This window comes from Ambystoma mexicanum, chromosome 4q, assembly GCF_040938575.1.
Source record: "Ambystoma mexicanum isolate Mex_15411 chromosome 4q, UKY_AmexF1_1, whole genome shotgun sequence".
NCBI lineage: Eukaryota > Metazoa > Chordata > Amphibia > Caudata > Ambystomatidae > Ambystoma > Ambystoma mexicanum.
The window spans coordinates 652,594,440-652,618,049 of NC_090928.1; the positions used below are offsets into that span (position 1 = coordinate 652,594,440).

General features: G+C 46.3%; 1 protein-coding gene across 1 annotated transcript in view; it reads left to right on the forward strand.

The window, feature by feature from the left end:
• ERLEC1 (endoplasmic reticulum lectin 1) overlaps positions 1 to 23,610 on the forward strand; it is a 1,019,547-nt gene that overhangs the window by 365,422 nt on the left and 630,515 nt on the right. Inside the window, exon 7 of the mRNA XM_069608229.1 lies at positions 23,168 to 23,391. Coding sequence (XP_069464330.1) covers positions 23,168 to 23,391 — 224 coding nt within the window. The remainder of the gene's footprint in view (positions 1 to 23,167; positions 23,392 to 23,610) is intronic.

Genomic DNA, 23,610 nt, shown 5'->3' on the forward strand with positions numbered 1-23,610 from the left:
GCCTAAGAGTGGGAGAAAAAGAGTCTCACTCTTAGCAGGAGAAAAAAATATACCCCAAAAATCCAGCAAAGCTGCTAGGGGACTCACTAGGTTAGGGAAATTAGCCTTAACAGTGAATTCGCCTTAACAGAGAATTCTCCCTAACAGACCGGACATGCTCAAAAGAACCAAGCAAGGTACTTCATTGCACTAACTTTTTCCAATCCCAACATTTTAAAATATGTACTGGGGTCCAATATGGTAAGGAGTTAACTGTTTCAACTTTTAAAAAAATGTTATTTTGTTACAGTAATCCTACTTGAATGACAGTTTACTCCCAACATGGACGTTCAGGTCAGACCACCTGTTTGACCGTCCCCAATTCTGTTCCTATAAATACGCTCCACCAAGCATACCCCCAGTATAACTGTTATGTCATCCGCAAAGCAGGAGGCATGTGTCTCTAAACCTGAAACCGTATTACCCAACCGAGGTGTTTTGCTCACCCTAATCGATATAAATTGTCGAAATCGAAATCCTGGACTCTTTAAAAGAGCTGTACTGACTATCCCAGCCCATCTGCCAAGCTAAGGGGGCTTTGGGCCTCATTACGAGGTTGCCGGTAAAACCAGACATGCTATCGGGATATCACAGGCGGCAGGGGTATTTCCCCTTAGGACTCCATGGGAAACCTGGGGCGCCGTTGTTAACCGGTGCATCAGTGAAAAATATGTCAGGCCTGCCGGTAGTTCAGTGCCCCTACCAGCATACTTCTAGTTTGACAGTCGGGAAAGGGTGTCAGTACGTTGCTGCTGGTACATTCCTACTTGCACCTTTTATTTCCAGACCGTCAAACTCGTAATGAGGACCTTTGTCTTTATGGAAGGCGCCCAGTGTTGGGTGGAGCAACAGTGTTAATTTGACCTCGCCATCATTAACTAACATAGGTTCCTTAAACGACCACACTACCGTAGTGCCATTTCACCCCTCTCTTTCAGTAATTTCGTGGAATATAGTGGGATGTATAAATGAATGTAAACACTACTCATTTAGGTTTTTAGCTAGATTCGATGTTATTCTCCAAGAAACATGTGAAAATGACAAAAATGTGTGCCACTGTTAAAATGTATTCAATGCTGTTTTATGAGATTTTTCATTGTCGAAATAAAGCTGAGGATGATGATGAATGTCGAAATAAAGCTGAGGATGATGATGAATGGCTAATACAACAGCAATATTTTACTTGTAAAAACGGGGTGGGACGAGATTCTCTCCACCCCCTGGGCCTGCTAGCATTCTTGTTATGACTTTGGGCCTTTCAGCAGAACATTGAAATAATTGCGTCTCCGCCAGTCGAAATAACAATGTTCTGACTCCCTCAGCCACTTTACCTTTTAACTGCCATGGGTCCCCCCTACCCTCTCCCCCATTGCCAAGGCCTTTTTTGGTGATTTCGGTATTTCACCATTCAATGCCCTATAACATTTTCTCCTTCATTAACCCCTTAAGTACCAAGGACGAGGCATCTCGTCCTTGGCAACAGGGAGGTAATCCCAAGGACAAGATGTCTCGTCCTTGGCACTTAAGGAGTTAATGCATCCCATTCATGAATTTGAGCTTCATCATGAGGTGGTCTCGCACATCTTTCAGATTTGGGAATACTACGAGAAACCAGAAGGTGTCTCACCTGCTAGTCCCTGGGGATCTGTCGTCCAAGTGGCCAGGACATGGCTATTGTTTGGATCCAGTTCCTGGGGGTGCACCAGTGCGGGAGGATCACCGGGTGAGGGATCTTCGGGGAGTGGGAGTGGGACACTGGATGGTGAAATGCCATGTACTCTTCACTGTAACACCTTTACCCCATCCTACCGGTAGGATACTTAGGAATTCAACCCCCCACCACCACCCACCGGGCTTTTACAACAACACTTTCTCACGGACAGCCATTATGAGAGAAAACAGACTAACACCCGAGCCGTACACCTGACGTGTCCCATTGCAATGGTCAGGCAGGGTCAGGAAATAAATAACCGTCCCGCACACCTGACTTCATTATACTTCCCCACACGGATAAAAGGCGGAGCACGAGAGCACACTCTGAGCGAAGCAAAGCACATGAGGAAACGGCAGTTCCAAGATGGCGGTCTAACACGAGGAGGAAGACGGCAAAACCGAAGGGGATTACAAGGAAGGAACCGTTACTTCCACCAAACCTCAAGAATAGAAACGTAGGACCAGGAGGAATCCTGCATTGTGTGTCAGAGGTGCCTGGGGCCCTCCCGTGTCGATGATCAAGCCGAGGAGAATCGCCAGCTGTCGTGGTACTGTCCTTGGCTACAAACAAAGCAGCATCTGTGAAATCAACACAGAGGGTGAGTTGGGGAGACTGATACAAGACCGGTCTGTGTTGAAGCCAAGGATGCAATCAGTAACTTTCTATGGCCAAGGCTGGATCTGAGAACATTGAGTGAAACGCCTGTGATAATATATGATGCCTGATAGAGTGGTTCACTCACTCGAAGGTCTCTGTAAGCAGGGCTGTCGCAAGATGAGGTGAGGCCCGGGACAAATGAATTTGGTGAGGCCCCTTCATTATTTGCACTTGGTCAGTGACACCGTAAAAAGTGAAGCTGGAAATCTGAACCCGAATATGGTTGTTTTTATGACCGCAAATCAACTAAAGAAAAGCCATGTTTCTAAGTTGAAGAAAGATTTATTCCAGACTTAGTTTTGTATCATACGCATAAATGTACATTTTCATGCATTTTATTTTTAAAAGGGACTTTCTGAAGTAACTTGTACAACTCCATATATCTGTCAAAAATGTAATATATGAACACATCCCACCCAGCTTTCACCCCAACTTCCACTTTTGAACTTTCTTCTTTGCAAATGAAGAAACTATTTTTTTGTAGTCAATTTTGGAAGTCAGTGCATTTTCAATTGACCAAATTGATAGGCTATTTAATCTCTCTTGGCCCATTGTTGACCATAGAAAGTTCTTGATAAATGAGTTTCCTAAAGGAACGTTCCCCTGTAGCAACACTAACTGGGATTGTTGGACAAATCGAAAGTCCTATACAGACCTGTGGAAATACATTTTCCACATTTTACTTGTATATTGTGTTCAATAAATGTAGAGCTTAAGGTTCTGCTCATTCTTTGAGGTTGAAGTGTTTTTCCCACACTGCATAGATGGTTAAGTTTGTCTGAGCTTTTCAGAAAAATCCTCCTTATAAAATTCTAGCAAATTGTTGGCTTTGCTATTAATAGATTCTGGGTTCATTTGGTCAAAGCTCCACAATGCACAAAATGTGTAATAAATCTGTTCTGCTGACTTTGAGCGCTTGCTCATTTCTTCAACTAAATTATCAACCACTCTGTAAAACACATTTCTGCGGAATGTGGTTTCTTCGAGTGTTTCAAGTCTGTCTACAGGCGGTAATATCTCTTCTGGTGTTTCATCAAACATTGTTTTCCGTATCTTTATCTGTCGAGCGGGAAATCCTGATGGGATTGTTACATTTGTTTCAATTAATGTTGCTTCATGTAGTATTTTCGCCCCTGAATCACAAAGATTTCTAAGATCATACACAAGCTGCTTACATAGATGCACTGACTTGGAAAGTGAGAGCTGCTTTTGCTGTAATACTCTGTTCAAATGATCTATAGACAGAAGAATGTTAAATCATATGCAGGACATAAAGATTGAAGGAAATGAAGAAAAGTGAAGCTGCAGCGAATTCGCTTCAGCATTTGCATCTTGTGTTAAATGGATTTCTGTCTGAACTGAAGTGCTTTAATAAAAGATGGCAAGTGTTGCGTGACTGGTTTTACAGCATCAAGTCTTTCACGCCACCTAGTTTGAGACTGTGGCTTGAAAGTAATCTTCAGTTCTTCATTAAAAATGTTCCATCTTGCTGGAGTACAGCTGAAAAGTGTATATAACTTTTGGATGCTTCCCAAATATGTCACACATTCAGAACATATTTCAGCAGCATGGACTCACAGAGGGAAGTTCCAACAATGCGCTGCACAAGGAGAGAAAAGTGCATATTTGTTTTTACAAAGAATTTCAGCCAGATCGCCTTTGTAAATTCCGGTCATGTTTGACCCATTGTCATTCTTCTGTGCTCTACAGTCTGCAACACTACGTTTGGATTTCACAAAAACAGAGCACAAGAATGAGGCAATCTCAACACTGGTGGTCTTTTTATTTTCCCGAAACTCTGCATCTTTCTTCAATTGTCCAACATTTTGAGGGCATGTCAAATTCTGTGCATCTCAAAATGATGGTTGTTTGCTCCATATGGCTTATGTCTGCAGTACCATCACAGATCAATGCATAATACTTTGCTTTCGCTACTCTTTTCATGATTTCTCTGCTGACCTGTTCGCTGCACAGTGATAAAAATTCATTTTGAGAAGTGCATGAAAGATAATGTACTGTCTTTTCTCCCGCTGCCTGAGACTGCTGAATTTTATTTTTAATTGCCTCCTAATGAATTGTGATACTTGCCTAAAAGTTTCAGAAGACCAAGAAAGTTTCCGTTGTCGGGACTACCAATTAAAGAACTACTGCCTCTAAGTGACAGGTTCTTGCACGCTAAAAGAGAGTCACATCAAGGTAAAGTTCCCCGAATCCTTTCTATTTCTGGACCCCCGCAACCATCGTAGTTTGCATAGCAGCTACAATGCCTTTTCCCTTTAAACTGCTCTTTCTATTTTGCCACTGTAGAAATTAAAATAAATGTTTGCTTTGCTCATGTAGTTATAATTTATCATTTTTTTTCTTTAAGCACTAAATCTGAGAACCATTTATCCATTAGGAAGACACAAGCTTGATCTTTGTGCAGAATGTTCGTTGGAAAACAAGCGACATGGAAAACCAAATAAAGCTTGTTCCTTCTCACTCCAGCATAGATAGTTTCAAAACTATTGTTCACCATTGGGGAGAACACTAAGAGTATGGTTTCAGGAAACTTCTACTACCACCATCTCTTGGGAGACCACCAGCCTTAATCACTGGTGGTCCTTCTTTAATGAGAAAGTAAATTTAACCTTCTGTAAGAATCTCTCTCCATGTTCCTGGATCAGAAGAAATGTTTGTGGATGTTTGCCTTAATGGTACAGCAGCAACCCCTATGTTAAGACATTCTTCTGTACCACTGTTATGTTGTAATTGAGGATGAGGTTGAAATTCTGACGATTGGGCCAATGAAAGGTGATTAATTGAACATGTAGGTTCCTGATCTTCAACTGCATGTTATTTTAAGCTATCCTGTTGGATCCTCTCTTCCTCGTGTGATTGAACAGTTTCTGGTATCTGCTCCTTTGCTTGGGAAATAGGTGCCTTCTTTGCAGTCTTTGTGATACCAAATTCAAGTAGAGTCCTTCTTCCTTCTGTTAGGGTATTTTCACGTTGCAATTTCCTTTTTTTCACTGACCCACTTTCATGATTTCTTCCGATATCACACATACGACCCATGTCCTCCCTTGCAAATAATTCTACTTAAAAGGCAAATGGAAATAGATCTTTAAAAGTAAAATATTCATCCCTCCTTGGAGAAAGTACATCTTTTGTCATAGGAACGTTGCAGTATTTGGCATTGGCTAAGAGAGACTGAATGGTATAGGGGATCATTCAATAAATCCAGCAACCTGTTCTAAATCAGTCCAGTTTCAACATGACATTCAGTTTCCTTTAATCAAGGGAGGAATCAACAAAGCGTTATATACTAGTAGTAGTCCTCAGCATTTTAATGCAGTTCTTTGTTCTTTGTTCAAAACCAACTGACATCCCAGATTATTCTTTAACATTTTAATACTTCTTGCTTTATTAATTAGTCAAAGCAACATTTCTGAAACAATTTCTAAGCACTGTAAAAGTAGGTATTATTGCATGGTACTTAATTTATCAACCTCAGAAAGATGAAGGGCTGATTATCCTAGCCAACATTTGAACTTGAAAAGTACAGACATGTCTAAAAATTAGCATTACTTTTATTTATTCAGTAGTAATAATTTTAGATAAAATCATTCATTTTGCAAACAACCTACCAACAATTGATTTATGAATGACAGTACCTGATGTGACTGTAGTACACCACGAAAGATCCGCGTGGCGCACTCAGTGCGAAGCAAGAGCGCTGCACTGCACCTCACTGGGCTGTGCCAGTTTGAGTTACTTTGCTATGCGGCTAGTAGTTTTGACCATTGTGGCAGGATAGATATTATTTAAATTGCACAATTTGCATCATATTTTTCAAAAAACTCCCCCTTTGGGTACTATTCAAGCAGTCTGTCAAAAAAGGAATGAACTGCCATTTGCGACTATGGCCACTTTTGCATTGGTGCCCAAGACAATTATTTGCCCCAGTACTACCCAGGGTACATCGTACTTGTTGTCCCGTGCAATGCCTTACCTCAGCACAATTCCTTTATGCGTCAGCACTTTAATATCGTCCGATGCCTTTTAAAGAACGAGCACACCACTATTGAAACAGCCCAGGCTGTGGCAGGTGGTCCATTCACAGGCCAAATTGCTTAATTCTTAAGAGGAATGAGCACCATTTGCACATACACACCGGCAGCCAGCATAATAAATCTAACACAGCCATCCAGGCAACACCTCTAACGTGTGGACCACTGATAGCCAGGCACGCACACACTACACATAAAGAAGCGTAGACTAAAATAACGAAGCATCAATGGGTGTCCAGCAGCAGGTAAGGACTGGCCTGCAGGGAGAGGCGCAGAGTTTCCCACTCATCGATCAACGTGTGGCAGTTGGAGCCTGGAAGGCCATGATTTCTAGGGCTGAGATTACTCATTCACTCTGCACTCCCCTCTCCCCTCATGCCCAGCACACTCCATCATATCCCAATGAGCCGGCATACTTTCTTACACTGTATATGATATAGACAGCCAAACATATGGACTCTTCTTCTGGTCTCTGTGCTCTCTTCTTTCTCTTCTTCTCCCATTAATGGTGGCACCCAGTGGGAGGCCCTCCTGGCCCCCTTCCACTTCTCTAAGGTCATCATTAATGTTTACATGAATGGCACCGTCTTGGTCCAAGGCCCTCAGGCCAACCTTTGATAGATGCTTCCAGCGCCTTATAAATTTCCTTTCTTCTCCCGCTGTCCCTTCTCTCCCTTCTTCGGCTTCTTTGCCTCCTGCCTATGCCTCCTCCTTCTCCTCCTCCTTCCTCTTCTCCCCCCTGCCCCCCATCAGGCTCCTTCTACACCTCCGCAGGGCGTATCTCTGATTTGTACCCCTACCTGGAAGTCTTTCAAGGTTGGCAACCTTCTCCATATTGTCACCCTCACACTCTCGCTCAGCTGTCAAACACTCCTCTGACATCTGCCGTCCCCTGGAAGAACTTAATGTCAATGTCCTCGGTCTCACCGAGACATGCTTCACGGCCAGCTCTGTCACGAGCTTTGACACTCTCCTCCCTGATGGCTGCAAGATCCTCTCTGCGCCCAGATCCAACCGTTATGGAATGGGTGTAGCCTTGATCTTCTCGGAGTGGATTCCTGTCTCTGTCATTCCTATGCAGGCCTACTTCTCTTTTGAATGCCTTGTCTGCAGGCTCTCTCTCTCTCTCTCTCTCTCTCTCTCTCTCCTGGCCACTCTTACCATGGCTACTGTCTTTCTGCCACCTGGTCAGATCATCCCCTTCCTCTCTGAGTGGGCGGACCTCTCCTCCTCCCTCCTGGCCACAACCACTCAACTCCTCCTTCTTTGAGACTTTAACATCCACCTGGATGCTTCCTGTCCCTCCTCTGGACTCTTTCGTGACCTCTGCGACTCTTTCTATTCTCTCCGCTGGCCTGACTCACTCTGCAGGGCACACTCTGGATGTTCTGATCTCCTCAGATCTCCCCCTCTCGATCCCCTCCCCTCACCACTACTCTCTCCTGGAGTGATCACTTTCTCCTTTCCTCCAATCTCTCCCTCTCTACCCCTCAGGGCAAGCCAACTCCAGCACTGCCACCTACCTTGTTTGTTATCCGACCCATGAAGCGTGTGTCAGTTGAGGCTTTCGCTGCCACTTTCTCCCCCTCCTCCTCCTCCTCCTGGTTGACTCACATCCTGACACAGCCCTTTCCATGCTCCAAACTTCTATCTCTGATACTCTTGATGTTCTTTCCCCTGTCATGAGGATCCGCTTCAAGCCTAAAGCCAAGTGCAACTCCTGGAATGACTCTGACCTTGTCACCCTTAAACGCAAGTGCAGGGTGGCTGAGAGGAAATGGCTAGCTTTCTGCGCATCCTCTGACAATCTGGCCTGCCGCTCGCTCCAAAGGCAATACCGGCTCTCTGTCCGCACTAAGAAGAGAGCCCACATCCAAGCCTGCATGTAACAACTCGGCCGAACTCTTTAAAATCTGCAAGGAGCTGGACCATCCTGCTGCAGTCCCTACCCCTCCTGTCCCCTCCCAGGCCCTGTGCACGGCCCTGGCTTCTCATTTCATCTCTAAATCCCAGGACATCCTGTCCACCCTCTCGTCCTCCCTCTACACTCTCCTCTGCCTCCGGCCCCCCTGTGGCCACCTCTCCTCCCTCTTCTCTTCCTTTCCTGTGTTCTCCCCTGACAGGGTTTCTAGACAAGTCTGATCTATGAAAGTCTCATAAAAACAGGTTCTTCCCTGTTCTTCCAAAACCATCAAGGACCACATTGACATCCTCGCTCCTGCCCTGGCTGACTTCTGCAACCACTCCTCCACCACTGGAGTCTTCCCACCCCCCCCCCACTCCCCAAAGCACTCTCTTGTTCACCCTCTTCTCAAGAAACCTTCCGCCGACCCCTCCTGCCCGGCTAAATGTCGCCTGATCTCTAGCACTCCGTTCCTGGGCAAACTCCTGGAAAAGCTGGCCATCTCCCAGCTTAATCTTCACATTCACAGGCTTGGATGTAGGCTCTCTTCATAGAGAGGACAGAGAGTCTGTACTGCCTTTGGAGCAGGTGGCAGGCCAGTTTGTCAGGAGGTGCACCTAAGGCTCTCCACTTCCCCTCCGCTGCCCCACACTTGCGTTGGAGGGCGGTGAGGTTGTAACCATACCAAGAGTTGCACTTGGATTTGGGCTTCAAGCTGATCCTCATGACGGAGCAAGGACATCCAGAGTGTTAGAGATAGAGATGAAGGTTAGAGAGGGCTGGGTCAGGGTGTGAGTCAGCCAAAGGTGCAGGAAGAGGAGAGAAAGTAGCGGCAAAAGCCTCAACTGACACACGCTTCATTGGTCGGATGACTGAGAAGGTAGGTGGCAGCGCTAGAGTCGGGTTGACCTGCAGGGAAGAGAGGGAGAGGTGGAAAGAAAGGAGAAAGTGATCACTCCCAGAGAGGAGTGGTGAGAGTGTTAGAGACAGGGAGGTCTGAGGAGATCAGAACATCCAGGGTGTGCCCTCCAGAGTGAGTTGTGCCAGAGGGAAGACTAGAGAGAGAGAGAGAGAATAGCAGAGGTTGTGAAAGAGTCCTGAAGAAGGGCTGGTAGCATCACAGTGGATGGTAAAGTCTCCAAGGAGTGCTCCTTCCTGTTATACAAGAGAACTGCCATATTGATTTGTCTTTATGGCATGATCTTTCAATCATATGCCTGATGCTTAAACCTAAAGGTGTGGGGATAGTTAAAAAAAATAAAATGGAAGATATACCTCTCTATGACTTGGGTCCTGTAGTAAGGTAGATATATGATGTGTTCTTGGCCATGAATATCCTTTCTGGACAAGGCATAAAATAAGCAGTGTTGTGTAGTAATTTGCTATGCATTCTGTAGGTTTGCTAATTAAACTGACACTTGTGTAGCAAAGCTACCTATTTAAATTACCCTGTTTAGTGAAAGCACGTCTCGGCCTGCATTCCTCTTGCCCTCAGGACTCTCCATCCTCTCTTCTCTGTTTACTGCACGTTCAAAGATGCTAATAGAGAGAGAGCGTGCACCAGTATGAATCTTCTTCGCTATTCAAAGTCCAAAAACCTGTGTGGAAGTGCTAGCCAAGAAAGGTTCTTTCTTTTACAGATATTTGCAAACCAGAGGTAATTGGGATGCAAAGACCAGTAGGTTTTAACATTATTTTTTCTAAAGGCAGGGCTGCCATTCCATTCCTTAACAAATTAAGTTACAAAATATTTACAGTACTGCTACTGTAAAACACTACATTGATTCCACGTTTTTCAGTAAAGTTTAGATTAGTGTATCTAAATCTCATAGTGACCACTATATTTCATTTTGTTGGGGAAGGTGCATCATATTGACGAGTGCATACTTTTGAAAATGTACATGATCAGATGGCCCAATGCTTTTGATGGCAAACATAGTTTTGTGACCCGTTAGTTGTATGCATCTGTGCAACGGGTGCTCAACCCATGAGCTAATCCCAAACTCTTCGTCATCCTATCTTCTTACCCTGTTGCTTTATTCTAACTTCCCTGAAAGTGAGATGGCCGCAAACTACAATATTTTACCTAGTTGGTTCAGTGCTCTGCCTATTATGCCTATGACGACTATACTATCCACTCTGCTTAAGTCTTTTTCTTTCTTTTTACTTAATGAATACACAAAGCTAACTAGATGTTTACGCAAAGTAGTGCTTAGTGATTCCATCCAGTCTGTACATATAGAGATCTGCTGCCATACCATACGCTTTACGACATGGTATGGCATGGATATATATATTGCATTATATATTAGCACCTGCAGAAAAGAGCTTAGCAAGCTGGAGTCCCGAAACTAGCAGAATCTGTAAGTACTTGCCCTCCTTTCACACCTGCCAGCTGCACCTCTTCCCAGCCTTAACCATGTCCTTGGAGACGGTGCCCACTGTAGTGCCACACCGCGGCACCCCATGTCCGCTCACTGCACACCTCCCGGCCCACCTGCACGTCGTGGAAATAGTTATTTCCAATCGCTGTCATATGTTTAGTTTCCGTTTAAGGAAAGCAAGAATTGCGTAAAGCTTGGTTTCCTTAAAAAGAAATAAAAAGTATCAGCACTCCTGATGGCGGCTCAGAGGGCTAATAGCGATAAATACTGTATCCATGGGTGCGCAGGGCTGGAATGCTGTGCTTGGATCTACCTGGCTTGGGCTTAAGGGCTGTTAGCAGCCCTGTACTCGCCCCCCCCCAAATGTGGTATTGAACGATATATTGAAAACAGTTGAGATTAATGACAGGCATGGACAATCTTGTACACCTGAATTTGACAATAACCGTACCTGCCGCAACACCATACCATACCCCCGTCCCCTTTCCTCCATACTGCATGGGCGTCGCTTCCAAGGGACGGGAGACAGAACCTTTTTCACCACAAAAAACCTTCTTCCCCTTTAAATTTAGAGGTACGCGGCCCAGGGAGCATGCACTGCCCTGACTCCGCCGCCACACTTCAGTCCCCTTTTCCGCGTCGACTGGAACGGGACGAATTTACCAGCGCTCCTAGGTTTGGCTTCGGCCATGTAATTCCACGTGCGGATACTTCTTCTCTTTGTCTTTTTTGTCTTTTTATCATTCAGGTACTCGGTCCTCGGGCATCACGCTCCTCCCCGGCGCATGTCAACTTGCACAGGGTTCAGCAGGTGTCCATCCTGCAACAGGCACTTCACAACTTCAGACCCCCACGACCTCGGTCTATGTTGCCTTGCTCCAGACCACGGTTTGCAAGCTTGTACAGCGTGTGGCTCGCTGTCCTCGAAAGTGCTGAAAAACAGACTAGCCAGGTGGAGGGAACTCTTCCAGAATCCACCTCCAGAGGATCTCAAGAACTTCGTGAAGCATCGAGCCAAGCCCAAGGTAGGGCCGCTATTCTCCATCGCACCCCGCAAAGGAGACTCCTTCCTAAGGACTCTCCCGCGTGGCAGGGACCAGTCAGTTCCTTATACCAGCACGTGCACCGAGGCTGCTGCAGCGACCACATTCGGGCTGAGGGATCCTTGGATCCTCCCAGTGGTAATGTTGAGGGACCGGAAGGTTATCATACCAGATTGTCATCCGAGGGGCTCCGCCCTTGTACCGGCAATATGGCCGAGGGGCTACACGCTAGTACCGGCAGTACGTCCGAGGGGGCGCCTAAATGCATCTCTACCGACCCCCGGGTCGAGGGTGTCGCATCTACCGGGCCCAGACCCGAAGAGCAGGGTAGGTCTTGTACTCCACACGCAAGAGTCTTAGAGGAGGCTGCGCCCAGCCAGCCGAGCAACACGTGGCAGGCAGCTCGACAAGATGGCTGCCGCGCCAGATAGAGGCACCCGTCAGATGTCATTCCGTCAAGGTGGGAATGGCCTCAACCAGGTAGGTGGCCTACAGCCTATCCCTCTTATATGCAGGGCAGCTTCCCACTGCGTCCATATGGGCAGGGTATGTAGGCAGCAGCTCCTGTCTACCCCGCCAGTACCCCCTGCCACCTCTACGACCAGTGAAGATGGGTTCTTCGAGAGGTTCCTCGCCCTCAGGAAGTCACCTCGTATGGGGGTTATCCTCAAGGACGCCATCAGGGAAGTCCTCCCGACTATGCTAGCGACACAAAAAGTGCCTCCACCGGCGCCCCCAGCCCCGGTGCAGCCGCTGGTCTCGGCTCCCCAGCCGACTCCTCAGGCGGTTCCGTGCCAGCCTCTGCGGCCTCCTCAGCCCCCGGCTGCGGTTCCTGTGCTCCAACCTCCGGCTCCAACTACTCCTCCGCCGGATCCTCATGATCCGCAGGACACGGATGATGAGGAGGATCCAGACACGCCATCCTCAGCCAGGGCCTTCCACGAACGTCTTGCTGGGCTGGCAGAATACCTAGGCCTACCCCAGCCCGAGATCGAGCAGCTTGCAGAGGGGGTTCTGGCTGAAGTCCTCACGCGACGCGCCTCTGCCAAGACAGGGATTCCTCTGCAGACTGATGTAGTCTCCCTGGTCAAGAAGGGCTGGCTTAAGCCCCACCCGGCCCAGCCGGTCAATCGACGCCTGGACGCCAAGTACAGGCAGATGGAGGGGGATACACTCTTGCTCTCTGCCCATCTGCAGCCACACTCCTCGGTGATCGCTGCGGCATCACTATACTCCAAGCCTCACTCGTCCTCAGTCTCCTCCTTTGCGGCACTGCTATGCAAGGAGGAGAAGATCTTGGAGGCATATGGCAAGAAACTCTATTTCAACGCGTCCTTGCCTCTTCGTCAGGCCAACGCAGACGCCATGCTGGCGGTCGCTAACCAAAGGTTATGGCGGGAAATCGCGGACTTCCTCCTGGAACTCTCTACACAGAGCCAATCACGTTTTAAGCCGGCGCTCGCTGCGGCCAAGCTGGTGGCGCAGGGCCTCATGGAAAAAACCGTGGCCCATATTGACACCTCTGGTCATGCCATCTGTATCGCCACGGACATGAGAAGGACCGCCTGGCTCTGGGCGACGGAATTCAACCCTGACGTCCAGGAACGCGTATTAGATCTACTGTTTGAGGATGGGGGGGGGGCACCTCTTCCACTCCACCGAGGACGAGGAGCGGGACAAGAAGAAAAACAGCTCACAAATGGCCAAATCTTATCCATCTTGACAAAGACCACAGCCAAGTCTTGCACCCAGTCATAGCAGCGTTCCGACAGGGGACGTATGTATGGAGGGTGCAGCGGCTTCCAGGAACGGAGATCCAGGCAGCCGGACCGCTCGCAGTCTCAGAACCGGCGCAAGCAACAAAAAAAAAAGGGGGGGGGGAGTAAGGGCTTTTTCCCGTCAGCCTTCTCCACGACAGCCTCTGAGGGAAAGAAGGCATGACGTGCCCCTTCAGGGCCACGTATCTCCAGTGGGGCTTGCTCTCCATGCACATTTCTGGCACCAGAATTTCGCAGACCCCTGGATCCTCTCTGTAGTATCCACAGGGTACTGCCTCCCTATCCTAGCCTCTCCTCCCCTCCACTCCATCAGGTTGGGACAGCAACTCTTCTGACGGAGGTCCGGTTGCTCGTAGAGAGCCAGGCAGTAGCCTTTACTCCAGGATTTTCGCCATTCAGAAGAAGAACCAGGTGGGCCTGAGAGTTGTGCTGGACCTTTCCACCCTCAACCTCTCCTTACCCCTTCAGAAATTCAAGATGGTTACGCCAGCTTTTATAGCGGAGACATTGTGCAAGGGAGACTGGATGTGCTCCCTGGATCTGAAGGACGCATACCTACACATCCCAATTTGGCAGCCTCATCGTTCTTTCCTACGGTTCAGGATCACAGGCTACCATTTTCAATACAAGGTCCTCCCTTTTGGCCTCAGTTCGTCCCCCAGGGTCTTTACCAGGCACATGCATACAATGGCTGCCCTCCTCGGAGCGCAGGGCCTCCACATCTACCCTTACCTCGTCGACTGGCTCGTCAGGGCTACATCTCCGGAAGCGGTTCACCACTCTTCCTGTTGCCTTATGAACACACTGCACAATCTGTGCTTCTTGCTCAATCTTAAGAAGTTGCAGCTGCAGCCCACGCAGACTCTGACATTCTTGGGCCTCATCTGGGACACGTGCTCCGAGAAGTTATTCCCGTCTGAGGACAAGATCTTGGCCATCAAGAGGGCCACCACACACTTCCACAGCAGAGAGCTGACCTCGGCATGGTGGTACCAGCATCTCCTGGGTCTCTTGGCGGCGGTCCTATTAGCCGTCCCACACACAAGACTGAGGATGAGGAGGATTCAGCTGCACTTTGCGGCTTCATGGAACCAGAAGTGGGGCTCCCAATCCGAGATGATCAATGTTCCTCCATCTCTGCACCCGGACCTAACATGGTGGTCCAGGGACTGCAACCTACGGACTGGCAAGGCTTTCGGCCGCCCACCCCACAGACCACCATCACCACAGACTCCTCCCTCGAGGGCTGTGCAGCCACTCTAGACGATCTCTCGGTCCACAGCACCTGGTCCCAACAGGCGCAGGAATACCACATCAATTGGTTAGAGCTGAACGCCATCTTGCTAGCGCTCAGAGCATTCCTACCACTTCTCAAGGGCAAGGTTGTCCTCATCCAGACAGACAACTCGACCAGCATGTACTACGTCAACAAGCAAGGAGGCACCAGATCCCCCTCCTCTGTGCCAGACTGGCAATCGGCATGTGGGAGTGGGCCCTAGAAAACGACATCTACCTCACGGCAGTCCACCTCCCGGGGGAATCCAGCATGGAAGCAGGCAGGCTCAGCAAGTTGGGAGCGGACAATTACGAGTGGCAGCTAAACGACCTTGTTATTCAGGACTTCTTCAACAGGTGGGGTCATCCCCAGGTGGATCTCTTTGCCAATTGGCACACCAAGAAGTGTCATCAGTTCGCCTCCTGGTAGGGACAGGGCCCCGGCTCCCTGGGCGATGCATTTTGGCTTCAGTTAATTCACATAGTGGTTTGCAAGATCAAGGAGTCTCGCCAACTCAACATCATTCTAATAGCTCCATGGTGGCCGGCCAGGCCGTGGTTTTCGGAGCTGCTCAGCCCCTCAGAGAGGCCACCGATTCACTTCCCTACGGGCCCAGCACATCTTCTGGCACATTTTCTGGCACAGCAGGGTGGCAGTGTCATCCACCCCGCACCACAGAAACTAGCTCTCACAGCGTGGTACCTGAGCAGGTAATGCTGTGGCACCTCAGCCTGTCCCAGGCTAATCTGGAAATCAAACAGGGCGATCAAACAGGGCGCAAGGAGCAAGGCTACCAGGGCCCAGTATAAAAGTAAATGGACCAGATTCTGCCACTTGGCAGTCTCCAAGGAAAACTACCCCCTGGCATTTACCTTGGATGACGTGCTCTCCTTCTTGGCGCACCTTGCCCACTCCGGTGTGCAGGTGGACACCTGCTGTACATCCTCACAGCCATCGGCGCTTACAGGAACTCGGAGGAGGGGACCTTCTCCGCCTCCAAGCCTATCGTCAAGAAGCATTTGACGGGGTTTGCAAGGCTCTACCCACCCGTCAGGAGGCTGCACCCTGTGTGGGACCTCAACATTGTCTTGGGCGCCCTGGCGCACAAACCGTTTGAGCCAATGACGTCCCCGGACATCAGACTGGTCACCATCAAGACGGCCTTTCTAGTCGGCCTCACCTCAGCTTGTAGAGTCAGCGAAATCCAGGCGCTGGTCACCTCAGAACCGTATACTACCTTTCACAGGGACAAAGTAGTACTGCGGACACACCCAGCATTTCTGCCCAAGGTGCCGTCTGCTTTCCACTTGAACGAGGAAATAGTCCTTCCTACGATCTTTGCTGATCCGAAGGACCAAGCACAGAGTGCTGCACTGCCTGGATGTCAGGTGTGCCCTGAAATTCTACTTGACAGGAACAAGGGCTTCTACAAATCGGACGCCCCGTTTGTTACTTTTGGAGGTGCAAGACCAGGCCTCCAAGGCCTCCATATCCCACTGGATGGTCTTGGCCATCAAGGAAGCGTACGAGGGCCAGCACAAGCCGCTTCTGGCCAACACACACGCCCACGCAGTCAGGGCCAAGGCAGCGACCATCACATTCCTGTTCCATGTCCCTTGGCAAGTCATAAGCACGGCGGCCACTTCCTCAGCTTTCTGCAATCATTACTGTTTGGATGCCGGCTCTAAGTCTGATACGGCTTTCGGACAGGCAGTTCTCAGGAACCTATTTGTTTAAGGAGGCTCTCCTCTCCACCCTGGGGCTAAATTCAGTTGTAATTTCTCATGCAGTATGGAGGAAAGGGGACGGGACGTAAGAGTAATTATAAGTTACTCACCGTAGTGACTAACATGCTCCTAGTCCTTAGTCCCCTTTCCTCCATACTTCCCACCATCCTCCCCCCTAATACTGGTGTCATTGGGCAATGTTAAATCTATTGTCGACACGTCAATGGGAACTGAGGTGTGGCGGAGTCAGGGCAGCGCAGGCTCCCTGGGCCGCACTCCTGCGCGCCTCTAAATTTAAAGGGGAAGAAGGTTTTTTCTAGTGAAAAAGGTTCCGTCTCCCGTCCCTTCGAAGGGACGCCCATGTTAGTCACTATGGTGAGTAACTTATAATTTCCTTTAGTGAATGTTTTGATTAATGAAACTTCTCAACTTCACTTTACGCAGCAAATTGATGGGTCAAGCCTACAATATATGGACACTGCCCTGTGCAACACCGACTGCACCCAGCTGCACAGAGCCTTGCACTGAAAACTGTTTTCAGAGCCATTTTGTCATATCTATGTATTTGTGTCCATTCAGCAGGGTTCAAGATTGAGGCGAGCTGGAAACTATTTAGCTCCTGCTTGTAGCTAAGAGCCTGGCTAGGTTGACACTAACTGCTACCAGGAGCTTCTTTTGGCTCCCCATGTCAACTGATACCAAACTAGCACACCTATGTGGATTGTGTGTGTGACAATATATAAATAAGCATTAGGACACATCTATACAACATTTAAAGCAGAATGGCTCATAAATCGTCGGTGATATGTTTGCATCGTATGTGGAAGTTTGGATTTGTGGAACACTATCTACTATCACCTGGTTCCCCAGTGGTCTCTCCTGGTCACTGGTTTATGCTAGAAGGAGCTGCTTTTAGCTCCTGCTTATCAAATCTAATTTCGATCATGCTTCATGCAGCTAACCTTTACATTTTACAGACACCCCTCTTGCTAATGTCTTATCAGCAGTACATAAAAATGCTGCATTGTTGCTCATTTTATGTCTCAACTTCTGGAGACATTAAAAATATCAGTACAAAATTGCTAATCAAAAAGGTTTGTTTGCTAATTAATTCAATGTTAATTAGCAAACTCTGCTAATCAATTTTTTAAAACGAATGTATGCCTTGATGGATATTCACTTATGTATCTCTTTCAAAATAAACTGGTGATTGGGCCCAGGAAGATGGGCAGTGAGTGCATAGACAAGAACTGAACTAATTCTATTGGGTGTGGGTGATGGGGGAGGAGGGGATTATACATGATGGCATCAATAGGCTAACTATCTGACATAGCTTAACCTTTTAAGTATTCTGGAGTAGCAGTATTACTAGCATAAAAACTGCAGAGAAAAGGTATCAAACATTTTGGGTTATTCGCATCAAGGACAGATAAGACCAGCACATATGCTATTTACAGCAGTAGAGCACTTGCACAAAGTTCCATTCTAACCATCCAAAGCCACAGTCCAAGACGCCCCTTTGGGTTTGTGCCACTGATCCTATCTACAAATCCTCTCCCGGTCTGGTTTCATTAGGCAATCGACAATCCACTCCATTCTGGCTGTTAAGATTGACCGTATAACAGGTGAACTATGTTAAATGCAGATATATGCATGTAGTCTTGGTTTGTAGAGGATCCTTGCCATGGTTGGGAATCGACATTCTCTGATTCTATGAAAGGTCCTTGAGCTGCCATTTTCTTTAGAACTTCTATTTCAGGCCATGTTTTTTCTTCTGACAAACCTGGTGCCATGGACAATCGCGTTCTGGGATCAATAGGTCCCTGTTGCGAAGAACAAGAGAGAAAAGGTTATTATGCTATTTTTCTTCTGTATGCTATTCATTCCTAAAATTTTGAAATGCTGAGAGTGGATTGTAAGTCCTATAAGAAGGTCAGTAGAAGAACGACATAGTGTGGTAAATCTAGGTGTCTATCTTCTGACTCAAGTCTAATTGTAGTCCTTCCAGCAACCCATCAATATATCGTGTGCAATGAGCCTCTCACAGAGACATTGGTGCCTGGGACAGCAGATGTGCTGTATATTTAGGCCCATTTACAGCCAGACCAAACTCCTGAGATCGGACTTCTTTATAGTAGGTCAAAAGGGGATTGTGCCCACCTGGGGTGGGCGGGGGCGGGGACGTCATGGCCACCAGCTTCAATAAAGTATGTGCCCATTATTTACATAATAGGTCAGGATGTTTTATGGTGCTCTACTAGAGCACTAAAACTGCTGCCTGAATGTTGTTCACTACTACATGCGTTGCTGATCAATTAACCCTGTAAAACTTTCTGCGTTTACATGGAACACACAGTGAGATGGTTCTCGAACCTTTTGTTGCCACAAGTGATTAAATTTGCTTACGCATCACATCATTTGCGCCACAAAAGTGCAATCAAATATACAAAGGCCCTCTGAATGTGTGCATCTTAGATGCTCTCATTCAGATGCCCTTTTACACTCCCTTTGGTCAGCTACGCATATAAGGGGGCATTTTTGCACATTTCAATGTGCATCCTGAAACCACAAATAGGATGTGCTTTCAAATGTGCAAAAATTAAAAGGTCTTTCCTCGCGCCTGGGGAAGGGCCAATGCACTCTAGCTGTATTTATGAACCTTTCATGCATTTTCTTTGAGCTGGGAGCGCAGGAGTGTTAAGTGCTACTCTCTTACTTGCATTTCCATCCCAGGGCTCGAAATCGGCTTTGGAAAAGCAGGAGCTACAAGTAACTCTCGGGTATCCAGCAGTAACTAGTCACCAAGAGCTACCACTGCGAAACAAGGAGCTAGTACATAGTGTTATGCAAATCTACTTTCCACATAAAATGCAAACATATAATTGTGTTCATTACGTATGACCCCATATACTTTAAATGTCATAAAGAATTATCCTAATGTTTGTTTATAGATTGCCCCAAATGCACAGAGAGAAATCACATAGTTCTCTTTGTTAGGGATAGTTGGCCTGGGAGTCAAAAATAGCTCCTGGTAACTGTTGGTACCTCATTAGACAGTGCTAGCTATAAATGGTAACACATATGTGAGAAAGCAAGAAGGCTTGCCTTCTCACATACTGGTGTCATCGTTAAGCCAATTTCTTTCTTACTTTTTATGTAGGCCATTGAGTGAATATGAGAGAGCTGGCAAATGGCACCCGTCTTTGATGAAAATATGTTCAGGTGTGCTTATTTAGCACAAGAAATTGATTACTTTGTTATAAAATTTCAAAGGTATTTGTGCACATCATAAATAATAGTGTGTCAGGTGTATTTAAAGCTTTAAAATACAATAGAAACCCCCAGATTAAACATTTTAAGCTCAAACCAATTTATATTCGGGTACTTACCTTGATGATGGAGATTATGAAGCTGGAATCATTCTCCTTTTGCATAACATGCTTCTATAAAGTTTTGTTAATGTTGTCAAGTTAGTTTATTGTGTAATGTGTGTACTGTCCCAGCCAGTTCTACAAAACATGCTATTCTTTTAGTGAAAGTCAAACATTCACAAATAATTGTACCTTGCTCTATGATGAGAACTGGAAAACAATATTTCAAATGCAGAAATTGCAGATTAGCTCAAATGTCAGCTTTACCTCACAACTGAAGTGTGTGATCTTGGGCAATTAATTTAATCTTGTGGTGCGTAACCTGTCAAAATTGGCATTCTCTAAACATTTTGGATCATCAGTCCCTAAAAGTGGTTTAGTTCCCAGGGTATTCACTTCAAAAAAGTCTCAATCTTGGTTAAACAAACTATAATGTTGCTTTATGTATCATAAAAGTGACCTTGATATATTGCACACCACAAAGTCATTTGTATCTAATAAAATCAACACAACTTTAAAATGATAGCTCTCTTCAAATCGCAGTCTGTTAGCATGCATGCACCTTTCTGGTAGCTTAGCTAGACACAGAATACACCACCTTTAAGATCAAAGACACAAATGTAAGGGTCTCGGATAAGGTCAAGACACTGTGTCTACCTGCAAGCATCCTTAGGAGCGGAAGCTCATGTAACATATCTGAAAAACAATTGCAGATACCACCAAAAACTGCTCAGCCGCATCAGGCCTTTCTAAGTAAACAAAACAGCACCATCATAGCCAGAGCCACAATCTTATCCAGACTGGACTACGGGAATGCACTACTTATGGGGGCCAATAAAAAATGCATCAAACAATGTCAGGTCATACAGAACAATCCAGTAAATACAATTACCAAGAAAAAGGGATGAACATATCACAGAAGACAAAGTCCCTTCTTTGGTTAGCCATGGAAGACCGGATGACCTTTAAAGCAATGACCATTGTCCATCACTATATATATGGATCCGCAACCGTATACCTAAAATAAAAAACTATATTAAAAAACCACATACGAACCTTGCCACACCTTAAGATCCAAGGCGCAAGGGTTTGTGAAAGTAACTCACTCCAAAAAAGCCAATGGACTTGGACGAGCATTCCCTACCAAAGCGGCATCTAAGTGGAACAAGCTCCCAAATAGCCTACGACTTGAATCCAAATACCTATCCTTTAGGAAAAACTGAAGACACTGTTATTCAAATAAAGGACCTGCATAAACACTAATGTTCATGTAATGCAACCTACTCAGAACTAGTAATCTTACCCTAATGTCCCGTCACTTTTCTGTTGGCCTTGTCTTCATGTAATGCGCCCTGATGCCTGCGGGCTTCGGCGCTGTCGAAATAAATAAATACATTTGTATCCACTATCTTCTATTGAATGGAATGTGTACCTTTCCTATTGCTTCCTATTGGTCTGCATGCTTGAGAACTTTTACTTTCTGCTAATATGAATATGCAGTCTAATCTAGGGTATATGTACCTTTTTCTTACATGTCCAGATCTGTGTCCTGTATGGAAAACCACACCCTCCTTGTGGCTGCACAGCCTGTGAATTTTTTTTGTACCTACTGCCCATGTCCATGCTAATCCCTGTGGCCATTCCCACCCACTGCCGGCCTCTCCCCACTCAAAACCCATCAAACCTCAGCATGCCAGTGTTCTTTCTAAACAGCCGTATGAGAGTTAATGCTTACTTTCAGTTGAAAATGTGTTACTGGTACAATAAGAGAGTCTTGATTTATAAGCAGTGAGCCTGTTAAAAACAAGAATTTGCAAAGCCAACAGTTTTGGCTTGTGTATAGTTATCAGAGAGGCATTTTCCAGGAACAGTTATCATATGGCCAGATACTCGCACCATTTCTACAGTTGTTGCCATATCATAGCCAGATGCTACCATTATGGTAGTGTGTGGCAAATGCCTTCACAAAAGCCGAATATTACTTTTGAAATGCCACTGGTTTAATATTCTAATTCCAGCAAGTCGGAAGAGGGGAAAGTGTACTGAAGGTAGTACCTACGTATATTTTGAATTGCTGGGTTGCAGCATATCAAGCTATGGGCTCTGATCATACTGGGGGAATTAAAGGGGCACATGACAAGAGATTGTGGATCCCTTACATTTTTTGGGGTTCGGCAGGGGCATGGGGGATGGGGCAGTTGGAGAAAGGTGTGTGTCCCCCGGCCCCAAAATTCCTCAAGATGACCCTGCCTGGGATGAGTTAGCAGAGATCTGTCTGCATAAACAATCGGTACACAGAAGAACGTATGGCAACAACTTACCTTGCCAAGAGAAAGTCATTTTGGCTAGATCATTTTGAAAAGTTTCTAATCCTTATCTGAATTTGTGAATGCCCTCCTGTGATAAAGCCAGTGTTAGTCCTTTACTGGAGTGTGGCCTGAGAATTGAGTCTTTCTTCCAATGTGCTTTTTTGGCTCAGTTAGGCCGAAGATAATATGCTTAGGAGGAGCTGGAGAATCGAATTGTACTCTGGAAACCTTCCGTATTTTGTTTGAGGCAAATGTGTGCAGGCTTTTATGCAGCATTTTCAACATAATTTGTTCATCAGAATGCCAATGCAGGGATTTTAATGCCGCGGTGGCATGATCTTACCATATGACCGACAGCCATTCTTGGTGTCTCGTTATGGGTCAGTAGAAGGTTGACTTGTCTGGTAAGCCAACATATAGGTTTTAGGAATGTGATGGGACTAGACCAATCATCACTCCCAACTTGTAGCTTAAAGAATGGGATCAACCTGATGATATGAATTTGGAAACGTGCATAGTTAGGGCATTCATCTGTTTAATTCTACCATAACCTTAAAATACCTGATCGCGGTGCCCTTGTAAGGACCACAAAACCTAAATGCCACTTGTGTGACGTATGAAGAAACTATTTTTTGTTGGTGGTCTTCACCAAGTTATTGTAATTCTATTTTTTAATGCAATTGCCGTTGAATGGACCTCTTTATGGCTGATATTGGGTGCGTATGATCCACTCACTTACCTTGTAACGATAGTCAGGAGATATTTCTAGTTATTCAAAGTCAATTTTCTTATTTGTTGGGAATCTGAAGTTTGCAGGAAATACAAGAATCCTTACACTATGATTTTTTTGGTTTAAAGTAACAATTTCCTTTGTTCTGCAACAAACTCTACAGCATGTCTGTCTATTTTTCTAGATTCCCAGTAAAAACATTGAAGGGCAGATGACTCCATACTTTCCCTTGGAAATGGGAAATGGAACTCCTTGTAGCTTGAAGCAGAACCAACCCAGACTGACTGTTGTAATGTACATCTGCCATCCTGAGGCCAAGCATGAGATCCTTTCGGTTGCTGAAGTCACTACCTGTGAATATGAAGTTGTCATATTGACACCATTTCTGTGCAGCCACCCTAAATATAGGTAAGGTGTATAAACAGCTGTCTGATGCAAGGCGCACCTAATTCATTTGTTTTTGCTGCAGGTTATATACAGTTGCGAGCCTTTTATTTGTTAGCATTTGCGTACTTGCTGGTGGACCCAGGCAGGAAATATAGCTGAACTTCTGGTACTTTGAACCACACTATTACCAGAATACATGAACACACCTTTAACGGACAGCTTTGGAACATAGGACATTCC